The 21,040-nt window shown below is 45.3% G+C and overlaps 1 protein-coding gene across 6 annotated transcripts in view; it reads right to left on the bottom strand.

Annotated features, from left to right (window-relative positions):
* RAVER2 (ribonucleoprotein, PTB binding 2) overlaps positions 1–19,776 on the bottom strand; it is an 84,289-nt gene extending 64,513 nt beyond the window's left edge. For all 6 annotated transcript variants that reach the window (XM_084784429.1, XM_084784430.1, XM_084784431.1 and 3 more), the window contains exon 1: positions 19,430–19,776. In XM_084784429.1, coding sequence (XP_084640555.1) covers positions 19,430–19,645 — 216 coding nt within the window. In that variant the 5' untranslated portion in view covers positions 19,646–19,776. The remainder of the gene's footprint in view (positions 1–19,429) is intronic.
* Positions 19,777–21,040: the final 1,264 nt, after the last annotated feature.

Genomic DNA, 21,040 nt, shown 5'->3' with positions numbered 1-21,040 from the left:
CTGCGAGCACAATACAGAAAATCTGGGAAGAACTCGTATCTAAATCAAGGCTTAAACTTTCTCCACTCACATCTTTTCACCCAAGAAGTTGTATTTTAAATAATTCTTTGATATATAGATATAGTTTTATTATCTATTAAAGACAAGAGAAACATGCCTGCTAATGTAATGGGCATGTGCATTTATTTTCACATACAGAATTAAGTCCTGCCTGAGTATCACATACTGCAGGCCAGGATTGTCAACATTCTTTAAGCTCATCGATGGTCTGATCTTATAATTGTCAGTGCTGAATACACTGCTTTGCACTGAGACATAGTACAAGATGGCACAAGTATGTTTAGAGCCATCTTAGGGACTGTTAGAAATTCTCTCCTAATTCCAACTCAAAATTCATTTTTTTTAAAACTGGAACTCAGCAGCAAACCAGACAGCAGTTCTTGGTATGTGTGCACAGGCATGTGAGTGTACATGTGAGTGCATGCATAGAGGCCAGAGGTTAATGTTAAACGTCTTCCTCAATCACTTCTCCACTTTGTTTGTGTATGTGTGTGTGTGTGTGTCTGCATGAGTCTACATGTACCACATGTGCAGGAGCCTAAGATGACCAGAAGAGAGTATCAGAGGCCTTAGAACTGGAGTTACAGACAGTTGTGAGCTGCTCCAAGGATGCTGAGAAGGGACCCACATCCTCTGCAAAGGTAGCAAACAGTACTGATTGGTGAGCTACCTCTCCAGCCCCCTCCATTTTTTTCTAATGGTGAAAAAAAGAAAACCGTGTATTTAGAATTAGCCACTGGATTCAGTTTATATGACCCTAATTTTGTTTCAACATTCAGAGACCATTGCAATCAGGAGGCAGATGACACATGCCTTCTTAGTCAGGCCTGATCAGGTGTCAACTTACATCAATGCCACAAAAAAAATTTTTAAGCCTGTTTGATCTGGTGTTTGTTGGCCTGGACGTCCAAGATGGATACAGATGTGTTGTTTCTTCTATCTTCTCTGTGGCTGACTCAATAGTCGCGGTAGTGGTCAGCTTGTTTCTCCTGGGCATGCTCTGCTCTGGAAGGTTGATTTATTTATTTGTGTGTGTGGGGGGGTGCCATAGCATGGGTGGGGAGGTCAGAGGGCAACCTGTGGGAATTCTTTCCCATCACATGGATGCTGGAGCTAGAACACAGGTCTTCAGGCTTTGCAGCAAGCGCCTCTACATCCCTACTCTATCATCTCACTGGCCTGAAACCTGTTCCAGTTTGAGGCACAGCCTCCCTCTCTCTCTCTCTCTCTCTCTCTCTCTCTCTCTCTCTCTCTCTCTCTCTCTGGAACCTGTGGCTCAGTGGTGGGCTAGGCCACCTAGTCAGTGAGCCTCAGGGATCTTCCTGTCTCAATTTGCCCAGTGCTGGGATTATAAGCCAATGCCACCATGCCTGCTTTATAGATATTAAAAACATGAGTGCTGAGGACAGATCCCAGGATTTCACAACTGCACAGTAGAAGTTTATCAACTCAGCTATCTCCCAAGGCCTGGATTCCAGGCTTGGGGTAAGAGAACTTTCTGCCTTGGCCTAAAGAAACACATGAAGTTTCGGTCTTTGTCTTAACAGAAAGCTAATGCGAACAGCTGGTTGCTTCCTGCAGCCCAGCACCGTAGGGACAGCGTTTGGATTAATGCTCACAATCGCAGCACTAAACATCACAAAGCTGATGTTTAACTCTAGAGTTTAAAGATGGTGACCTATCTTTAAGTCAGGCTTAGACGTAAGTAACTTGCTCAGACAGCATGAGTCAGAGCTGGGATTTCGTTCTGACTGGCAGAGCTCACAGCAAACTGATGCACTACACCGTGTATCTTAAGTGTCTTTGTGACAGTGATAAACCCATGAAGTAAAGAACCACTTGCATCACCAACCCGCTAGCCTTACAGTAGGGATCTGGGTAAGAACGTGGTCAGGATGTCCACCATGCAAATTCCTCAGAGGCCAAATTCAAAGTCACTTGGTTCTAACAGCTAAATGTCTGTTTGTGTCACTCCCTTAAAATAAACACCCACAGCTTAATTTGACCTAGTGAAGGCCTCAGTCTGGCATTTTACTATTACCCATTGCAAACTCTATGCCTTGGCCACAGTGGACCAATTCTGGCCATTTTTTCTTTTCATCTTTAGGGAACTTTAGGGTAGATTCAGATGTGCATGCTCTTTTTTTTTTTTTTAACTTTTTCTATTTTGTGGGATGGTGGGTAGTGGCATGTGAATGTTCAAGCTTGTGACTACGTGGGTGTGTGTACCACATGCATGCATGTGGAGGTCAGAGCAGGCTACTGGGAGTCTTCCTCTACCACTCTCCACCTTATTGCCTGTGACATGGTCGCCCGCTGTACCACAAGCTTGCCTGTGATGGGGTCCCTCGCTGTACCACAAGCGTGCCTGTGACGGGGTCCCTCGCTATCCCAGAAGCTCACCTGTAGACAGGGTGCCTTGCTGTCCTAGAAGCTCGCCTGTGACAGGGTCCCTCGCTGTACTAGAAGCTCCCCTCCGAACATGGCAGGAAACCAGGAGTCTGTACTGACATGAACTAGTCACTGAACACATCTAAATGCTTAAAAGAGATGGGTGGCTAGTCTCATAAGTATCTCCCTGGACATCTTTATCCTTCTAAAAAGAACACTTTAATGGCCTGGCAGACTCTAGTTTAATCAAAGTAAATCAAACGTAACTTCATCACGTATTTTTTTTTTAAATGTGCCTCACCTGTGGCCTTACTGCCAATGACACACAACTCCTGCCAAAGACGCACAGCTCTCATCACAAGGGAACATCACACATACTCAAAACTCAAGAACATTCTGCAAAATAGCTGGCCTGTCATCTTCCAAAGGGCCACGGGCAGACCTGAGTAGGCCAAAGAGATGGAGTGAACACGAAGGCACTGGACTGAACAAATACTTTCATTGTAAAGGACATGACGGGCAACTGGCCAGACCTAGACACAAGCTGAGGCTGGGAGGCATCAGGGTGACCTTGATGGTGGTGATGGTATGGCTATGCTGGGTGATACCCCACCTTATAAGAAATGCATGAAAAATGCATGTGTCATACAATTATGTAGTCAGCTACAGTATATAGTGATCAAGGTCCCATAAGATGACAAGGAAGGATGAGGTTTCTATTACATAGGAGCCTGATAGCTGTGGAATCCCATGGCAACATTCACACATCCATGGAGACACCTACAGTGCTGCCGGTCATATTAAAGTAGAGACTGCATAATTATAGGCTATATAGTATATGGCACTAGCAGCTAATAGTCAACAACTTTACTGGTCCATGCATTTTTTCACTGTAACATTCTTTTAAGCAGTTTATAAGATCACTCTGCTTGTAGACAGTTTACTGTAAAGCAATGTGTCACCCCGTGCTAGCAGGTCCTCATGCTTGAAGAACAGCACGCCTACCAAGCCTTCTCCTTATCCCTGGGATATTTTTTTTACTATAAACCTACTTTTCCAAAACAAAAGAGGAGCCATTTGAAACTCCTACCACCGAAATCTGAGACAACCAAAACATCAAAGTAATTATAGTAATGGAATAATACCCTCCAAACAGACAAGGAAACCGGAAGTCTGTACTGACAGGAACTAGTCACTGAACACATCTGAATGCTTGGGGGAGGGAAAACCCTTGTGCTAGACTTAAAACTTTTCTGTACATTTGAAATTTTATTTCAAAATCTAAAGCACCCCAGCTTCGCACATTCTTATAAGAGCCACCACTTTCACTCTGGCTCACACTGCAAAAACTCCCAAAGTCAGAGAAGCAGACACTAATTTGGATTTTTTAAAAAGTAGTTAAACAGGCAGGATAATAGAAGATCCAAAGTCCAGGCAACTAAGAGCAGGTAATCACAGCAGCTGGTTGGGGAAAGACAGAAAACCCAAAGGCCCACCGCAGGGATGGGGAGGGGGTGGAATGGGAGGCAGGAGGGGTGGGGGAGGGGAGAGAGTGAATGCAGGCACAGTGCAGGGTCGAACAACTCTTAATGGGGTCATATAGTACTTTGAAATTCAGGTGGAAACAAACATTTAACAAAAAAAAAAAATGACAAATAAGGTTGGGGAGGGAACAGTTCGTAGTCTACAGGAACTGCACACAGGAGCACAGTGCCCAGGAAAGAAGCTCAGGGGCTCAAGAAAGTTGCAGACCCCAAATACAACAAAAGAAAAACCATTTTTCTTAAGGTTCTTGACACACTCAAAGAGACTATCTTTAATCAATCTGTATATGTATGAGTGTATACATAAATGTGTGTGCAGGTGTGAATGTGTGTATGAATGTGTGTGTGCAGGTGTGCATATGTGCATACATGTGAAGATCAGAAGGATAACAGGCATCTTCCTCAGTTGCTCTCCCTTTTATTTTATCTTATTTTATTTTGGCAGGGTCTCCCAGTCAAGTTCGCTTCAGGTCGACCAGCTGGCCCTCGGGACCCTCCTGTCTTTGGGTCCCCAGCACTAGGATAACAGGCGCACCCACGTCTAGCTTCATGTGTGGGTACTGAGCTGCGAGCCTTGGGCCCTCAGGTACACGGCAGGAACTATACTGGCTGAGCCATCTCTCATCTCCCCGGCGCCTCACTTCCTTGTTTCCTTTTGTTTGGCCTTTTTTTCATGTATGTAGTCCGTCCCAGGTGGGCCTCCTCTTCCTCTACCATCTGAATTCTGGGTTTACTGGTGTGTGCCATTACACCCAGCCCCAAAAAAATTTTCTTAAAAGAAAACGTTGGCAAACTTCTCTGTGCCAGCCACAGTACCTGAGAGTGATCAACTTTAGCGGCAAACACAATGTGTTTCATGATTCACCCTTTCAAAAAGAACATTAAGAAGTCCATCCGATTTACATTACGGAGCCCAGATGAAATACCATCCCCACTACACACAGACGCGGTCCACAGAGGCACATAGGGAAAGCTGCTCTCCAGGAGCAGCGCTTGAGCTCGGAGCCAGGAGCTCAGACACAGGCTTTTAACGCCAGCATTCTGGAGGCTCAAATGCAGAGGCTGTAAGGTAAGGCTAGCCTGAGCTATCAGTGAAACCATTTCTTTAAAAAGTAAAAAAGAGGGTAGGCATGGTGGCATATGGCAGAGGCAGGCACATCTTTGAGTTGGAGGGCAGCCTGGTCTACAGAACAAGTTCCAGAACAGCCAGGCAGGGCTACACAGAGAAACCCTGCTTGACCCACTACCACCACCACCACCACTACCACCACCCAAAAAAACACAGTAGTACGAGAGAGGAGAAAGGAAGTACATCAGTTTTGGGTCACCCCTTTGTCATTTTTCCCATTGCTGTCACCAAATACCCCACAAGACACCACTTAAGGGAACTAGTGCTTTCTGTGGCTCATGATTTAGGGACAAAGGTCACCATGGAGAAGCAACAGCAGTGGCAGGTACCAGACAGGAAGCAGGGTATGCTCAAAACTGTGAGGTTCACTCCTAGTGACTGACTTCTCTACAAAGACTCCACAGCCTTCCAAAACAGCATCACGAGCTCAGGAGACCATGGGAAGGGGGGTCTTACAGCCAACACACAACGCAGTCTCGACTCAGGTGATGCTCCACCACGTGTTCAGAATGGTGCTGGCCCACCAAGAGCATGTTTCAACCTGGTCCACAATCGTCTAGTGAGATCAGGGATAAGCCACAAGAAACTCATAACCCCTTGAAATTATATGTGGATTTCTATGGCTATGAGTAATAGCACTTTCTGGAGAGAAGATGCAGCTTTCCACAGACCCATAATTGAGTAACTTTAAGTAAATGGGACAATCTCAGTGCCAAGAGCTAACACAGTTATACACCACAGCATGCCTTCATCCAACCCACTGTGTGAGCCACCAAGCACACTAACGGACACACAGCACTTCAGCATAAAGCAGGTAGGCATTCCCTTTCCGTTCTGCCACGTAGAAGAATTTTAATTCAGAACATGGCTGCTCTGGGAAGAGATCACAGACACGCCTTTAAACCCAAGAGACAGAGGCAAGCAGATCTCTGAGTTCAAGGCCAGCCTGGTACAGAGCAAGTTTCAGATAAAGAAAAGATTAGGTCCAGGTGTGGTGGTGCACGCCTTTAATCCCAGCACTCAGGAAACAGGCGTGCAGACCGCTGAGTTATGTTCAGGCAGTTAGGTTGAGTCAGTGGGTTGAGAGACAGTGCAGTGGAGTTGAGTTTGTGGCACTTCGGTTCGTGGATTTCAGAGGCAGTTTTTCTGGGAGAGTTTTGTAGAGAGAGACTGAAGAGAGAACAAACTAGACACAGGTGAAGCCAGAAGGAGCCAGAAGGTTAGAACAGATTGCTAGAGTTAGTTGGAGGCCAAGCAGAGCAATTCAGTCAGAAGCCTCGGAGAAAACAATTACATCAGGCAAATAAATGTTACCTTTACACTGCCATTTTTTGATGGCTTCTAGGTCAAACGGTGCTGACACAGAGGTAAATATGACATGATCCCTGTCCTTTGAGACACTTACAATAGAGTGTGTGGGAGAGGATTTATGGGCATAGCACTGTGTGAGATAAAAACGCAAGCTTTGGGATCAAACAAGATGTCATCTCTCCACTCTGCCCCTAATTAGCTCAATGGTCTTGGGCAACTTATTCAATGTTAATTATATATTTGTTTTCCTATCAATAAAATGGGAAGAACAAAACTTTATCACATAGTCTTGAAATGACATTATAAACTATGTAGTCTATGATCCGGGTGATGGTAAGCAGACAACAAAATTTAATCTATTTTTATCACAGATACCCAGAGGAAAGAGATCTCTAAAGGACTAGACTCAGGCTGGGGAGCCACATTTTAAAAGACACCATGGCAAAGGGGTAATGGTGTCCATTGAGAGAAAATAAGTAAGATGAACAAGGAAACTTGGAATCATGTCCTAAAAATCAGCAATTAGAAGGATGCAAGTTATTAGACAAAATGGGATCCATGGCCACAGTTCAAAGGAAACAAATTTTCTATACTTCATTATATTTGAGACATTTATTATAAAGGAAGTTGTCTGGGGTGGGGTAGGAGTCATCGTGGAGTTTTTCAACAAAAACAAAAGGTGTTGAAAATGAGCTAGAATCAGGACCAGCAAGATGGCTCAGGGGAAAAATGCACCTACTGCCCAGTGCTGGCAGGGAGAAGGCAACAACTTGCTCCACAAGCCGTCCTCTGACCTGCAATGCCCACACGCAATAACAACTAATCAAACAGTTTTTATTATCTCTGGACAGATGACCTGGCAATGAAAGGGACTTTCTGCTATTCCGGAGGACCAGAGTTCAGTTCCCAGGACCCACATGAAGCAAGTCACTCTAGCTCCAAGGGATCTGATTGATGCCTTTGGCCTCCAGTACCTGCAGTCACGCATGTAGGTGCATGCAGACACACACACCTGCACATAATGAAAAAAATAAACTCTAAAAAAGTGTGCTAGCACCCCTTGTGTTCAATGAGATGTCTTCTACAACCCTAAAGGGTGGGAAATGCTGAGACTTTGCACTTTATTAAAATTCTCTGCTAGGTTACTACTTCTTGTAGCAAGAACCAACTGGAGGTGCTGGGCGGGGCCTCAGTCAGTAAAGTACTAGCACGAGGACGAAACTTAATCCCTAGAATGGACATAAAGAAGCCAGGTGTGGTGGCTGTGTTTGTAACCCCAGCACTAAGGAAGTGGACACCGGTGGACTCCCAGAGGCTCAGTGGCCCACCAGCCGCTCCAGCCCAGTTGCTGAGCCAATGAGAAGCTCTTGTCTCAAGGGGCAGACGGCGTGAGTAGATGGTAGACTCCTGTAGTTGTCCTCCTACCGCGCACGCACGCACGCACGCACACATACACATGCACACACACACACACACACACACACATACACATACACATGCACGCATGCACACACACACACACATGCACACACACACGCACACATACACATGCACGCATGCACACACACACACATACACATGCACGCATGCACACACACACACACACACATACACATGCACACATGCACGCACGCACACACGCACACATACACATGCACACATGCACGCACACAAACACTATTCATATTCATACACACACACACAGGCACCTTTTAAAGAAGAACCAGTTTGTAAGGAGTCAAACAACAAAAGGAACCAAAGGGCTCGAATAATCATGACGTCCAGAGGGAAGTCAGCTGCACAGAGCTTAAGGACTGCAGCTCAGCGCCTCAGGGTCACTCCTCCTGACAGCCGCTCTGTCCTCGGCAGGACATCTCTGCAATTTGCGCCCAGGAAGAAGGAAGATTATTTTCCTTAACAAACGATATTCCGTGGCTTCTTTACTTTTAAATCTTTATGTCATGTGTTTGTTTATTTCATGTGCTTGTTCATTTATTTATCCTGTCTGTGTGTTCACACACACACGTGTGCACATGTGCACACCTTATAGGAATCAGTTCTTTCCTTCCACGTGTGGCTCTCAGGCTTAAAGGAAACACCTTTGCCTACTGAGCCACCTTGGCAGCACTGCACTGAGTGATCACTCTGCGGCAGGCACTGCCGTGCAGAGATGGGCTGAGGTGCAGTTACGGCCTGGTATTTAACCAGTTCCTCGGGCTTTTGTCACTTCTGTAAGTCAAACAGAGAGAAAGGAAGCCCAGCCACACCATACCTGTGTGGTTGGATCTTCAGGGGGAAAGTTGGGAGCTGCCTGGAAAGGCAAGACATGGAAAAGCTGGTGACTGGACAAGACATGGAAGTTGGGAGCCTCTTGGGAAGACAAAGAGGCCAGTAGGAGGGACAAGCAGGGAAGGATGACGACAAATTATTTGGTTCAATGAATATATACTATAAAAATGAAAAGTAAAGAACTACAGAGATTTTTAACAAAGATTTATTTATTTATTTATTTATTTATTTATTTACTTACTTACTTATTTATGTTTACAGTGCTCTGCCTGCATGTACATGTGTAGCCCAGAAGAGGGCTTCAGATCACATTCTAGATGATTGTGGGCCACCATGTGGTTGCTGGGAATTGAGCTCATGACCGCTGGAAGAGCAGACAGTGTTCTTAACCTCTCAGATATCTCTCCGGCTACTGAGACTTTTTTTTTTCTTTCAGAGACAACCTACAAAGGATTAAAGAAGTCCTGTGGCTAGCCACAGTTCCCTACAGCTGAGCGTAAGGTGACAAAGGGAATGGTCTGATGACCCATCGAAGTTAGTAAACTGAAGAGCCACTGGGTAGGAAACAGCTAATCTAGTTAGCCCCTCCATACAGCCAGGTGAACATACCTCCTGAGGATTCCAGGAAAAGGCAGCTGATCGTAAAGAACCCTATTGATTCAATCAGCAGTCCTGAGCACAGGCTAGCCCCCCCCCCAGAGTGGTAAGAAAGGTGGGGAACAGATCTGAAGAACAAGTGTCACACACTGGGCCCAGCCCCTCAGGGTAATCCCACAGGTAACCATTAACCAGTGACTAAAGGCGACAGAGAGCCAGGTGCTCTATGAAGTTTGCTGCCTACCTCCCATCCTGGTGCACACTACCGCCTCCAGGTAAGGCAACCAAATGTGTCTCTTGTGTTTTCTTTGTTCTTTTTTGTTAAAGTTTGGCATTCTTTGCCTTGGCTCTTTCCACCAGGCTAAAGAGAACTACACCAAACTACAGAGAAGATGTGGGTGTTGATGAGTTCTCAGCAGAAACCCCTTTGCACGCCACCACCCCAATCAGGATTGATTTTATTTAGCTTCCCCTATTTTCTGAATCTCACTTCAGAGCCAATGCCCTTTAATTCACTGCCCTTCTGGAAGTCTGCCCTCAGACACAGGCGCACCTATGATTGGCAGCTGAAAGCCTGCTGCTGCCCAGAGCTGCTTAGATAGTACTGTGGGGTTGGTGTAAGCATACCCATTAAAAGCAAGCAAATTTAAACAGATGTTGAAACTCAGACCTGCACAACTAAACATCTCCCAACCTAGTCCTTCTATGGAAAAGACAGGATGCAGCTGTAAAGAGTCATGTATAAGCATTAACCTGCTTATACAGTGAGATGAGCTCTTACATGACCTGCCTGGGCAAGCTCTCTGGATGACTTGGGTGAGCTCTCTAGATGACCTGGGTAAGCTCTCTAGATGACCTGGGTGAGCTCTCTGGATGACCTGGGCAAGCTCTCTAGATTACCTGGGCGAACTCTCTAGATGATCTGGGTGAGCTCTCTAGATAACCTGGGCGAGCTCTCTAGATGACCTGGGCGAGCTCTCTAGATGACCTGGGTGAGCTCTCTGGATGACCTGGGTGAGCTCTCTATATGACCTGGGCAAGCTCTCTAGATAACCTGGGTGAGCTCTCTAAAAGACCTGGGCAAGCTCTCTAGACGACCTGGGCAAGCTCTCTAGACAACCTGGGTGAGCTCTCTGGATGACCTGGGTGAGCTCTCTAGATGACCTGGGTGAGCTCTCTGGACGACCTAGGTGAGCTCTCTAGATGACCTGGGTGAGCTCTCTAGATGACCTGGGTGAGCTCTCTAGATGACCTGGGTGAGCTCTATATATGACCTGGGCGAGCTCTCTAGATGACCTGGGTGAGCTCTCTAGATGACCTGGGTGAGCTCTATATATGACCTGGGCAAGCTCTCTAGACAACCTGGGTGAGCTCTCTGGATGACCTGGGTGAGCTCTCTAGATGACCTGGGTGAGCTCTCTAGATGACCTGGGTGAGCTCTCTGGATGACCTGGGTGAGCTCTCTAGAAGACCTGGGTGAGCTCTCTAGAAGACCTGGGTGAGCTCTCTAGATGACCTGGGTGAGCTCTCTAGATGACCTGGGTGAGCTCTCTAGAAGACCTGGGTGAGCTCTCTAGATGACCTGGGCAAGCTCTCTGGATGACCTGGGTGAGCTCTCTGGATGACCTGGGTGAGCTCTCTGGATGACCTGGGTGAGTTCTCTAGATTACCTGGGTGAGCTCTCTAGATTACCTGGGTGAGCTCTCTAGATTACCTGGGTGAGCTCTCTGGATTGCTTGGGGTGGCTCTCTAGATTATGATCAGAGCACTACAAAGCAGGCCACAACATACTCTCCTAGCATGGGCCTTCCAGAGCTGAAGAGCATTTCTGAAACATTTTTCAAGAATATGTGCCAACACTCAAAACTTGAGGAGGCTGTGGTGTCCAAGAAATCTAGAAGTATGTCTCTTCAACAGTTTTCAGTGGCCTTTTAAGGCTGGGACTACACTAATGAGCACAAAGCAGCCAGTGCTGACAATTTAACTCTGTTTAATTACATTAGGAAAGTCAATGGAACAGAATTTTCAGATAACAAGCAATAAAAGTTTAACTTAACAAAATACAATCTAAAAAAAAAAACAGATTTAGTTGACTGTGTGTGTTTGCCTTCATGTATATATGTATGTATGTATGTGTCATTCTGTTCTATAATGTGACTCTCTGCCCCCCAAAGTAGAAGCCTCTGGGGTATGCAGAGATGAGAAAGCATCCACAGGCAAAGTTGTATCTGGCTCAGAAGGAGTGAGAATGCGGCATTGTGTGTATGTATGTATGTATGTATGTATGTATGTATGTATGTATGTATGTATATGTGTATGTGCACCAAATGTATGCCTGGTGCCTGAGGAGGCCAAAAAAGTATACAGAGGGACTGGAGAGATAGCTCAGAGGTTAAGAGCACTGACTTGTTTTTCAGAGGTCCTGAATTCAATACCCAGCGACCACATAGTGACTCACAGTCACCTATAATGTGATCTAATAACTTCTTCTGGCCTGCAGGTGTGCATGCAGGTAGAGCACTGTATACTAAATAAATAAATAAATAAATAAAGCATTAAAAATGTATACAAAGAATTGGAGTTATAAATGGTTGTAAGCCGCCATGTGGGTGCCAGGACCCAAACTCAGGATCTCTACAAGAGTAACAGGTGCTCTTCACCACTAAGCCATCTCTGTAGCCTCCTAAATTATAATCTTGATTAAAGTAGAATAATAGAATAATTTTAAAATGAGAAAACATTCCAATGCTGTCAGGAAAAATGAATTTTAAAAAAGAGGTCATAAGGCCAGGTGTGGTGGCCATGCCTTTAATCCCAGCACTCAGGAGGCAGAGGCAAGCAGATTGCTTTAAGTTCAAGGCCAGCCTGGTCTACAAAGCAAGTCCAGGACAGCCAAGGCTACACAGAGAAACGCTGTCTCGAAAAACCAAAAAATAAAAACAAACAAAAAAAAGAGGTCATAATTATTGAATACATTTTAAAAACAGTACTCTTTAAACAGCTTAAAGTATATGAGAAACTTCCAGTTTTTATCCTAGTGCAAAAGAAAAAAAGGAATAAGTAGCCTTTCAAAGATCAGATCAACCAGAACACGCAGTGCCTGGGGCTCTGTGAGGCTGCACAGCACTCAGTGGTGTTATGCAGCTGTCAGATTGGCCTCTGTGGCATAACAGCCAAGCTTCCCCACCAACTACCAGCAGGGCACCTTGAAATAAAAGTTTACAACATCCAAAGTGAGTGGACACAATGTTTTCTTGATTCAGTCTCTGCCTCTGGGTTACTCCTAAGGGCTCACAACGAATGGCTTTCAGATGATTATGCACACAACACAATGAAAACAGAACACACGTACATACAAACATATGAAAACAAACAACATAGGAAGTAAATGCCCTCTTCTGAAACAGAATCAAGTTAAGATACAAAAGGGTCTAGAAATGCAATTACCACCACTCATTAGGAGATTACCTTAAATAACTAGGATCCTAAATTGAGATGCAAGGCTGCACACAGAGCTCATAACTGAGCTGCGGCTGAAACACAAAGCAAGTGTGAGGCTCTCTGTTTGATGCCCAAGAATCGCATATAAAAGAAAATGAAAGCCTAGTGTTTGCAGCATTATTCACTTAGTTATTTATTATGAGTAACTGAATTATTCCCCATAAGCAAATTACATTTCCAAACACTAACATTTAAAGACCTAACTACCAAATTGCAGGGGCATGGAGTGTGGGAATGTGGGCCTCCTGATAACACTAGCCTAGAACCCATAGCAAGACTAATAGGGTGGATCTACAAATGCAGTCAGGGCTGTGTCACAGAAGTCCAAGGATCTCAGAGTTCCATCCCAGCATGTCAAGCTATTTAGAGCTCGTGGCTGTGAGGCTGGAGCGATGGCTCGGCAGCTAAGACCACTCACTGCTCTCACAGAGACCCCAGGTTTGGTTCTCAGCACCCACATGACAGCTACAACAAACTGCCTGGAACCTCAGCTCCAGGGGTTCAACACCTTTTTCTGGCCTCCGTGGGTGCCAGGAATGCACACAGTGCACACATATACATGCAAGCAAGCATACACTAAATAAAAATAATAAAACTAAAAAAAAAAAAAATAAGATGAAGAAAGAAAGAACAGGAATATGGAAAACCATAGGGTAAAAAAAAAAATGTATACTTTCTGTAAGTGTCAAATATCAGGGAGAAAAACATATTTTGTAATGAAGTTAAGCTAAGTCACTTTCAAGTTCAGTGTTACTGGCAGAACATGAAACAGAATTTTCAGACAACACAAAACGTTAACCAGCTTTACTGGTTAAAGGGGCAGTCTGAATCAGAGTCCTTATTTTTACTATGAAGAACAGTTAAAGAGCTGGTACTGGGAGGATAAAGCAAATGTGGCTTTTTGTTTGTTTGTTTGTTTGTTTTTGGTAGGATCATGTTTAATTTCTTTTCATGTGTATATGTGCATACAGGTGCATGTGTACATGTGTGTGCATGTGCATGTGAAACGTGTGTACATGCATGTGGAGGCTTGCAGTTGACACTGAAATCCCTAACTGTTCTCCACTTTATTGACTGAGGCAGGATCCTTGGCTGGACCTGGAGCCCAAAGTAGTTAGCCTGCTTGCCTTGGGGATCCTGCCCTTCTTTCTCCTGACTGCTAAGCTGCATGGCTTTGGGGTTCTAAGGATAAAACTCCATAAAAACTCGCGCTAGCAGGCACTTTGTCCATGAGCCGACTCCCCAGCCCATGGGTTTTCACTTTTTTCAATGAAGAAAGGGAGATGGGATTTCCCTCTTAAGTGATGCAGTGAGACTGCAGGAAGGACAGGCTCAGATGTAAAAGACGGAAGCACCACAGGAAACGACAGGCGGAAAAGTTAAAATGATCTCTTCAAAAGGTAAAGAGACCTGGCACAAAGCTGAGGCTGGTTAACAAAAGAGCCAAGAAGACGGCAGAAAGTTAAGGAGGCAGGCCGGAGAGGGTCTGAATGAACGCACAGTACTAGTAGCATAGACTTTATTGTGCATATGTGTGCGTGCGCATGCGTATACCGTCTTTTCCCTCAGTACTGGGGATCAAACATGACATTTGCTAGGCAAACACTGAGCTACATCCCTAGCTATAGCTGGTTTTACTTCTTACTTTTGAAATAGGATCTCACTAAGTTGCCCAGGTTAGACCTTGAACTTGTTCTGTAGCTCAGGAAAGTCTAATACTTACAATGCCCCTGCCTCAGCCTCCCAAGGAGCTGGTTATTACAGGCCTGTGCCATCGGGTCCAGCAAGATTTTATAGTTTGTATTTCCATAAGATTATTTTGTGCATGTACTTCTAAAGGTTTCTCTATAAAAATACTCCCTATAAATATTTAAATCACAGAAACTGTGAAGCTGTAGGATGCCACTGTAAATGTTATACAAACATGTACAATTTTATTTTAAAGAGCTATGTTTAAAAAGAAATTACCCAGAGGCTGCAGAACTAGCTCAGTCAGTAAAGCGCTTGTATCACAACTGAGTCCTGAGTTCAGTCTTAAGAAACCTTTGCAAAAATGTCAGACTCTTGTGACCCTGGTGCCGGGGAGGTAGGAGAACACTGGGGCTGGCCGCCTAGGCAGCCCAGACCAATGGGGGTACTCCAGGCCAAGAAGAGACCCTGCCTCAACAGAGATGGGTGTGGAGGAGGGGCAGAGAGATTGCTGCATGTGTAAGAGCACTTGATACTCTTGCAAAGGACCCACATAGACTCTTAATAGTCATTCATAACTAATTCCAGGTCCAGGGGGCCTGACACCCTCCTCAGACCTCAAGCATGCACAGGATACACGTACATAAATGTAGGCAAAAGTGTCATACCCACCAAATATAAAAATAATTAAATCCAAAGAAAAAAATAGAAAATTGAAAATTAAACCTGCTCATTAAAGCTGATCACCAATGTATTGGTGCAAGCTTTTTATCCCAGCACTCAGAAGGCAGGGGCAGGCAGAATTCTTGAGTTCAAGACCAGTTCTACCTACATAAGGAGTCCCAGGGTTACATAGAGAACCTGTCTCAGAAGCCAAAAATAAAAAAGTGCGTGTGAGAGAATGCACACATGAACAATGACATGCATTCCTGAACATATGTGAAACTGGCCTCTGGCCTCCACATACATATGTAAACATTTGCACATTCATTCACCTGTGTGAGCGTGCGCGCGCACACACACACGCGCATACACACACACACACACACACACACACACACATACATACACACATTTAAAAAATAAAATATTCATGTTTTTAAAGTGTGAAGAACAAAAGGACAAATTATTAGGTTACTATTAATTAGGTACCAAACAGTAGCTTTTCTTTCTTTCGTTCGTTCTTTTTTGTTTTGTTTTTGTTTGTTTGTTTCTGAGACAGGGTCTCTCTGTGTTAGCCTTGGCTGTCCTGGAAGCACTTTGTAGACCAGGCTGTCCTCGAACTCACAGCAATCCCCTACCTCTGCCTCCCGAGTGCTGGGATTAAAACTGTGTGCCCCCACACCTGACCAAACAGCTTTTCTACACTCGAAAGTCTGAGGATTGGACTGTGGCTGGTTAGTCTTCTTAGTCAACTTGATACATGCTCAGCTCATCTAGGAGAAACACCACTTGAGGAATTGGCTCCACTGGCCTGTGGGAAAGTCTGTGGGGGCATTTTCTTGATTAATTACTGATCCTGGAAAGCCAGACCTCTGTGGACTGTACTGTTCCTCAGCAAGTGGTCCTGAGGTCCATAAGAAAGCAAGCTGAGCAAGTCACAGGGAGCAAGCCAACAAGCAGTATCACTGTGGCCTCTGTTTCAGTTCCTGCCTCCAGGTTCCTGCCTTGAGTCCCTGCCCTGACTTCCCTCAGTGATGGACAATACACTGTAAACGGAAATAAATCCTTTGTTTGGTCGTGGTTTTTCATCACAGTAACAGAATGCCAACTAGGTCCCTTAGTGTAAGATTTTAAAATACATGAATGAATACGCGAACTCCTCTAGAAATAGAGAACTTCAAATATCTGATTAATAGTTAAACACATCTTTTCTAAAAATAATTTGTTTTATGTGCTTTGGTGTGGTGGTGTCAGATCCCTTGGAACTGGATTATAGACAGTTGTGAGCTGCCACGTTGGGTGCTGGGAAATTGAACCAGAGTCGTTTGGAAGAGCAGACGGTGTTCTTAACCACTGAGCAATCTCTCCAGCCATAAACACATCTGTTTATAACAGTTAAGGAGGCAGTTTCAGTTCAGGTAATATCATATAACCAACCCTTCCTGGTGAAAAGATATAAAATAAAGTTAAGCTTTGATTAGTAAGTTGAAAACAATATAGTCACTAAGGAAAAGTCAGACTGTCAAGGGCATTAAAGACAAAACCCAAAAGAAAAAAGGTCATGCTGAACATCATCATGAAAATACAACACAGAAATTGAATTTTACTAGACAAGTAAAGCCATCCATTATTAAACAAAAATAATTTGTTGGACTTTCCTTTCATGATTCTTTTGAAGTTAGCATACTTAGGCCTATTTTAATTACTTATGTAACACTGCCATTGTTATGGACGTGAACAGAAAACTGGCAAAGCTAGCCCAAGTACTGAGGGGGATTGTGGGGAAGGGGGAGGGACAAAGAACATGTTCCAACATACTTCACACAGACTCTAAGACTGATCTGTTTAGAGTTCACAACTGTGTATCAAAACATTTTATTATACATATTACTCAAGAAAAGACTGATGGCAGGGCAGGTCAGGGAACCGTCGCTTACCACCGATTGGAGGTTCTGTTTTGACTTTTAGGTGAAATCTCTTCAGTTCTCTCTCTCTCTCTCTCTCTCTCTCTCTCTCTCTCTCTCTCTCTCTCTGTGTGTGTGTGTGTGTGTGTGTGTGTGTGTGTGTGTCTGTCTGTCTGTCTGTCTGTCTGTCTCTCATATATATGTATATGTATGGATATATGTACATATAGTATGCCATATACATATATATTACGCCATATATAAGAATTGAGCTTGGTGAAAGAATTTAAATGATTTCTTTGAGACATCTTAACTTAAACCAATTTTATTTGCTAGTTTATGCAAATAAACTAGCTACTTTTATAGAGAACCCTGAGATTTAGAGTGAACATCAGTTTAAAACAGAAAAAAAATACACCCCTGCCCCCAAACAATCACAGATGTAAGTTTCAAAAAGCCTTCTGTCATCATATGTGAGGTAGGCTTGAAATAGTTCCTAAAACCCTTGGGTTCATTTTCCATCTCTTTTGGGAACACAAACGCGAAAAGATAACATTGAAGCAAGAACAGACAGAACCGACTTGAATTTGCATTAAGCGTTTTTAGACTTCATGAAGGGAAATGTTGTAACCAAAATAGTTGACATTCTGCAGAGGAAATCCAGACACTTCTCCATCTTCTGCTAGATGGTCTATCACAGAGTCAATACTTCTTTAATTTGTTTTGCAGAAATGCCATCTGCTTCTCCCAAGCACACACACCACACACCACACACACACACACACACACACACACACACCGTCTCCCTGAGCTCCATGGAGACCTTCCCATTCATAAGCAGGGAGGCTGCTTTTCCATTGTAGCAGTTCTTCAGGTAGCAACAGAAAACATCACTTGAGAGAGGAAGGCTGGCACTGTGGCACGTCTTGAGAACGGTCAGATGACCCCACTTACCTGTGTTATGCGGTTATAGGCTCATGCTTACTGTGTCTACATAAGGTCTACTACCAACGGTAATAGCGTAGGCATTTGTCATAGTCTATGAGTCACAAAGAACACGCAACTATCACTAGCTAGTCCTATTGCAACTCTGTGTATGGAGCAGAAAAGGAATTTCATAAATCCCACCTTATCAGGATTCATGAAACTCCTTTTATGGTCCTACTTACCAGGGCAGCTCACCAGATTTAGCTTACATATTCAAATACCTATCAATGAAATGCTCAAACAACGGCACACGAAAGAAACCTAAAGAATGTTACATTGTTTCATGTTTTTGATTAAAAAAAATGCATATGCAAACTGTGCACAAGAAAAGGAAGAAAGAAAACATGGGGTGTAGGACTCAGTTGGTAGGGTGCTGCATGCATTCATTTAGCCTTGGGAGGTACGTACGCACAAACACCTTGCTGAGTGTGCGCTGCACACCTGGAATCCCAGCACGTGGCTGGTGGAGAAAGGAGCATCAGGAATTCAAGGCCTGCCTGGGATACTTGAAACACTGTCTCAAAAAAGAAAAGAGAGAAAGTGAGGGAAAGAAAGAGAAAACGCGGGGGTGGGGGGTGGGGGGGTGGAGGCTATGAATGAAAATGAATGAATATAAATCCCGGGTAAATCCTCCAAATTCTCTAGCTCTCTCCAACAGTCGGCTTTTAACTTTAGCAATCAGAAAGAGGAAAAAAAAAAGTTAAATCGACCTAGGCTTTCTAATCCAGAAGCAACAGTTAATCTGGATTAAAGATGCCAAGTAGTTTAATTTTAAACTCCCCGCAAGCCCCTGAGGAACAAATCCTGCCATACTTGGTTTGGCAGAAGGTTGCAAGAATCTCCCCGCGCAGTATCAACCTCTGTTCTGTGCGGCCTTAGCAAGCGGAGCAAAGTTGTTTCATACAAACTTGGTCAAGTGCTTCCACAGCAGAACTCTCCCAGCTTTCCCGTGACCCCGCCCCCATGGCAATCCAAGTCCCCAACACCCTACCGGGACCCCTTCCCTTCTTGAGAGGGGCTCCGGAAGCCAGTCCCTTGAATCTGAGCTCCCCAGATCCCCTCCACGCGCCTTCACCTACGACATCGCTTTGGGCTGAAAGGAACACAAAGTCCGGGCCAGACGTGGCGGCAGCCGCCCCGGAACCCCCGACCTTGCAAAAGCAGCCCTGCCTTGCCCAGCCTCAGTTTCCCAAAACGCTGCCTCGCTGGAGGCAGAAGGACTTCGTCGAGGCAAAGAGCTCTAAGGCTCGGCGTGCATATCGTCCTCCTCTCCCTGCCTCTCCCAGGCGCCGGGACCAGCATGGATTCCTCTGGATTGCGGTGTCCCCAAGCCTGGCCCGGTCACCCCGGCCCAGTGCCCATACCTGGGAGCTGCTGTCCTGGGGCAGGTTTTTCACTAGGATTTTCCGCCGGTTGCTCAGCTCCCGCCGCATCCGCTGCAGCCGCGCGGCCACCTCCTGGGGGTGCAGCACGGCCACCTCTCCCGGGTGCAGCGCGGGCTCCGCGGCCTCCCCCGTCGTCCCAGCAGAGGGTCCGGATCCCGGGCCCGCGTCCCCCGCGCCGCCTCCCCGCGCCGCCATCTTCCCGACGCCCCGCTGCAGACTCGGCGAGGCCGGAGCGAAGCGGGAGAGAAAGCGGAGAGGCCGCGCGGGGGCGAGGCGGGCCAGACGCGGAGCAAGGGCGCGCGGGCGGGGGAGGCGCCGCAGCCACCGACGCGGGAGGGGGGCGGAGCCCGGAGACACGCCCTGCCCGGCCCCGCCCCCGATGCCCCACCCCCTCTCCCCCATGACACCTGCGGAATCTAGGACATGGTGTTTGGTGGGACTCGAACCCTTAATCAAAGCTGCCCCCGGCTGGACGCGCTCAACCTAGCCTTCCAAACCCAGGGGCCTGAAGTGCCATTTCTCAGCCCGAAGAACTCCCGGGTTTACCCGGTATTCTAATACATCAAGACATGCGTATTTGGTAAAGTTTAAGTTTTCGACGAAAAACAACATAGGAAGTTATCTAAGAAGAAAAGATTCTGAAGGAAGGTTTGGTATATTTGGTAACATCTAAGCATAACAAATTTTCCTAGTTGTGTATAAGAAACCAATAATCTTTCATCCCTCCCTATGCCGTCTAAGATGGACAACCTGGCCGACTGTGTTTGTAACACAAATGGAATCTGAAACAAAGACTGGGAGAGCCATAGCAGAGGGCAGGAGAGTAAGTTCCTTGCTTATTGGAAGGAGAAATACTGTGTAGAGATATACCTAGTCAAAGTGAGATATTCAAAATCTAATAGCCTTGGACTATCAATAGCAAATGGGAAAAAAACACCTTAAGTGTGCCCCAAGAAAATGCCCTCAAAACAACAACAATAACAACAAGCCTGTCTAATGGCAGAATGCAATGTCTTAAAGGAAAATGTTTTAAACATCATGGAAGTATATAGAGGGGTTTTAAATATCATAAAAGGGCTGGAGAGACAGCTCATCCCTTAGGGGCACCTGCTGCTCTTGCAGAGGACCACAGTACCATTGCCAGTACCCAAGTCAGATGGCTCAGAACGACCTATAACTCCAGCTCCAGGGGGATCCAATGCACTCTTTTGGCTCCCAAGGGAACACACACACAAATGAGAAACAATCATGAATGCAGTGCCTACCAGGTGCCACCCACGTGTTTCTAAGTATGTTACAGTATTTTGCTTAAATATCCAATTAGGCAAAGCTTATTTTCTTCACATCACACATGAAGAAATGGAATCTGGTCTGATTAGGCCCAGTGTTCTAAATCATATAAAATAAGTCATTTGTAATGACTCTGCCCAAAATTACAGTTAATAGTCCTCAAACTGTTCTCAAGCACTGCTATCATGACAGTGAGTCAGGGTTGTGTCCCAGGACTCACCCAGACTATTCCCGTAGCCACAGAGTGAAGAGCCAACAGGCCCATTGCAGTCTGTGCACACAGTGGAATATTGTTGAGCT

The sequence above is a fragment of the Acomys minous genome (assembly GCF_964271855.1).
Source record: "Acomys minous genome assembly, chromosome: 6".
NCBI lineage: Eukaryota > Metazoa > Chordata > Mammalia > Rodentia > Muridae > Acomys > Acomys minous.
Note: the sequence above shows the minus strand (reverse complement) of the source record. Positions and strands in the feature narration are given on the sequence as shown.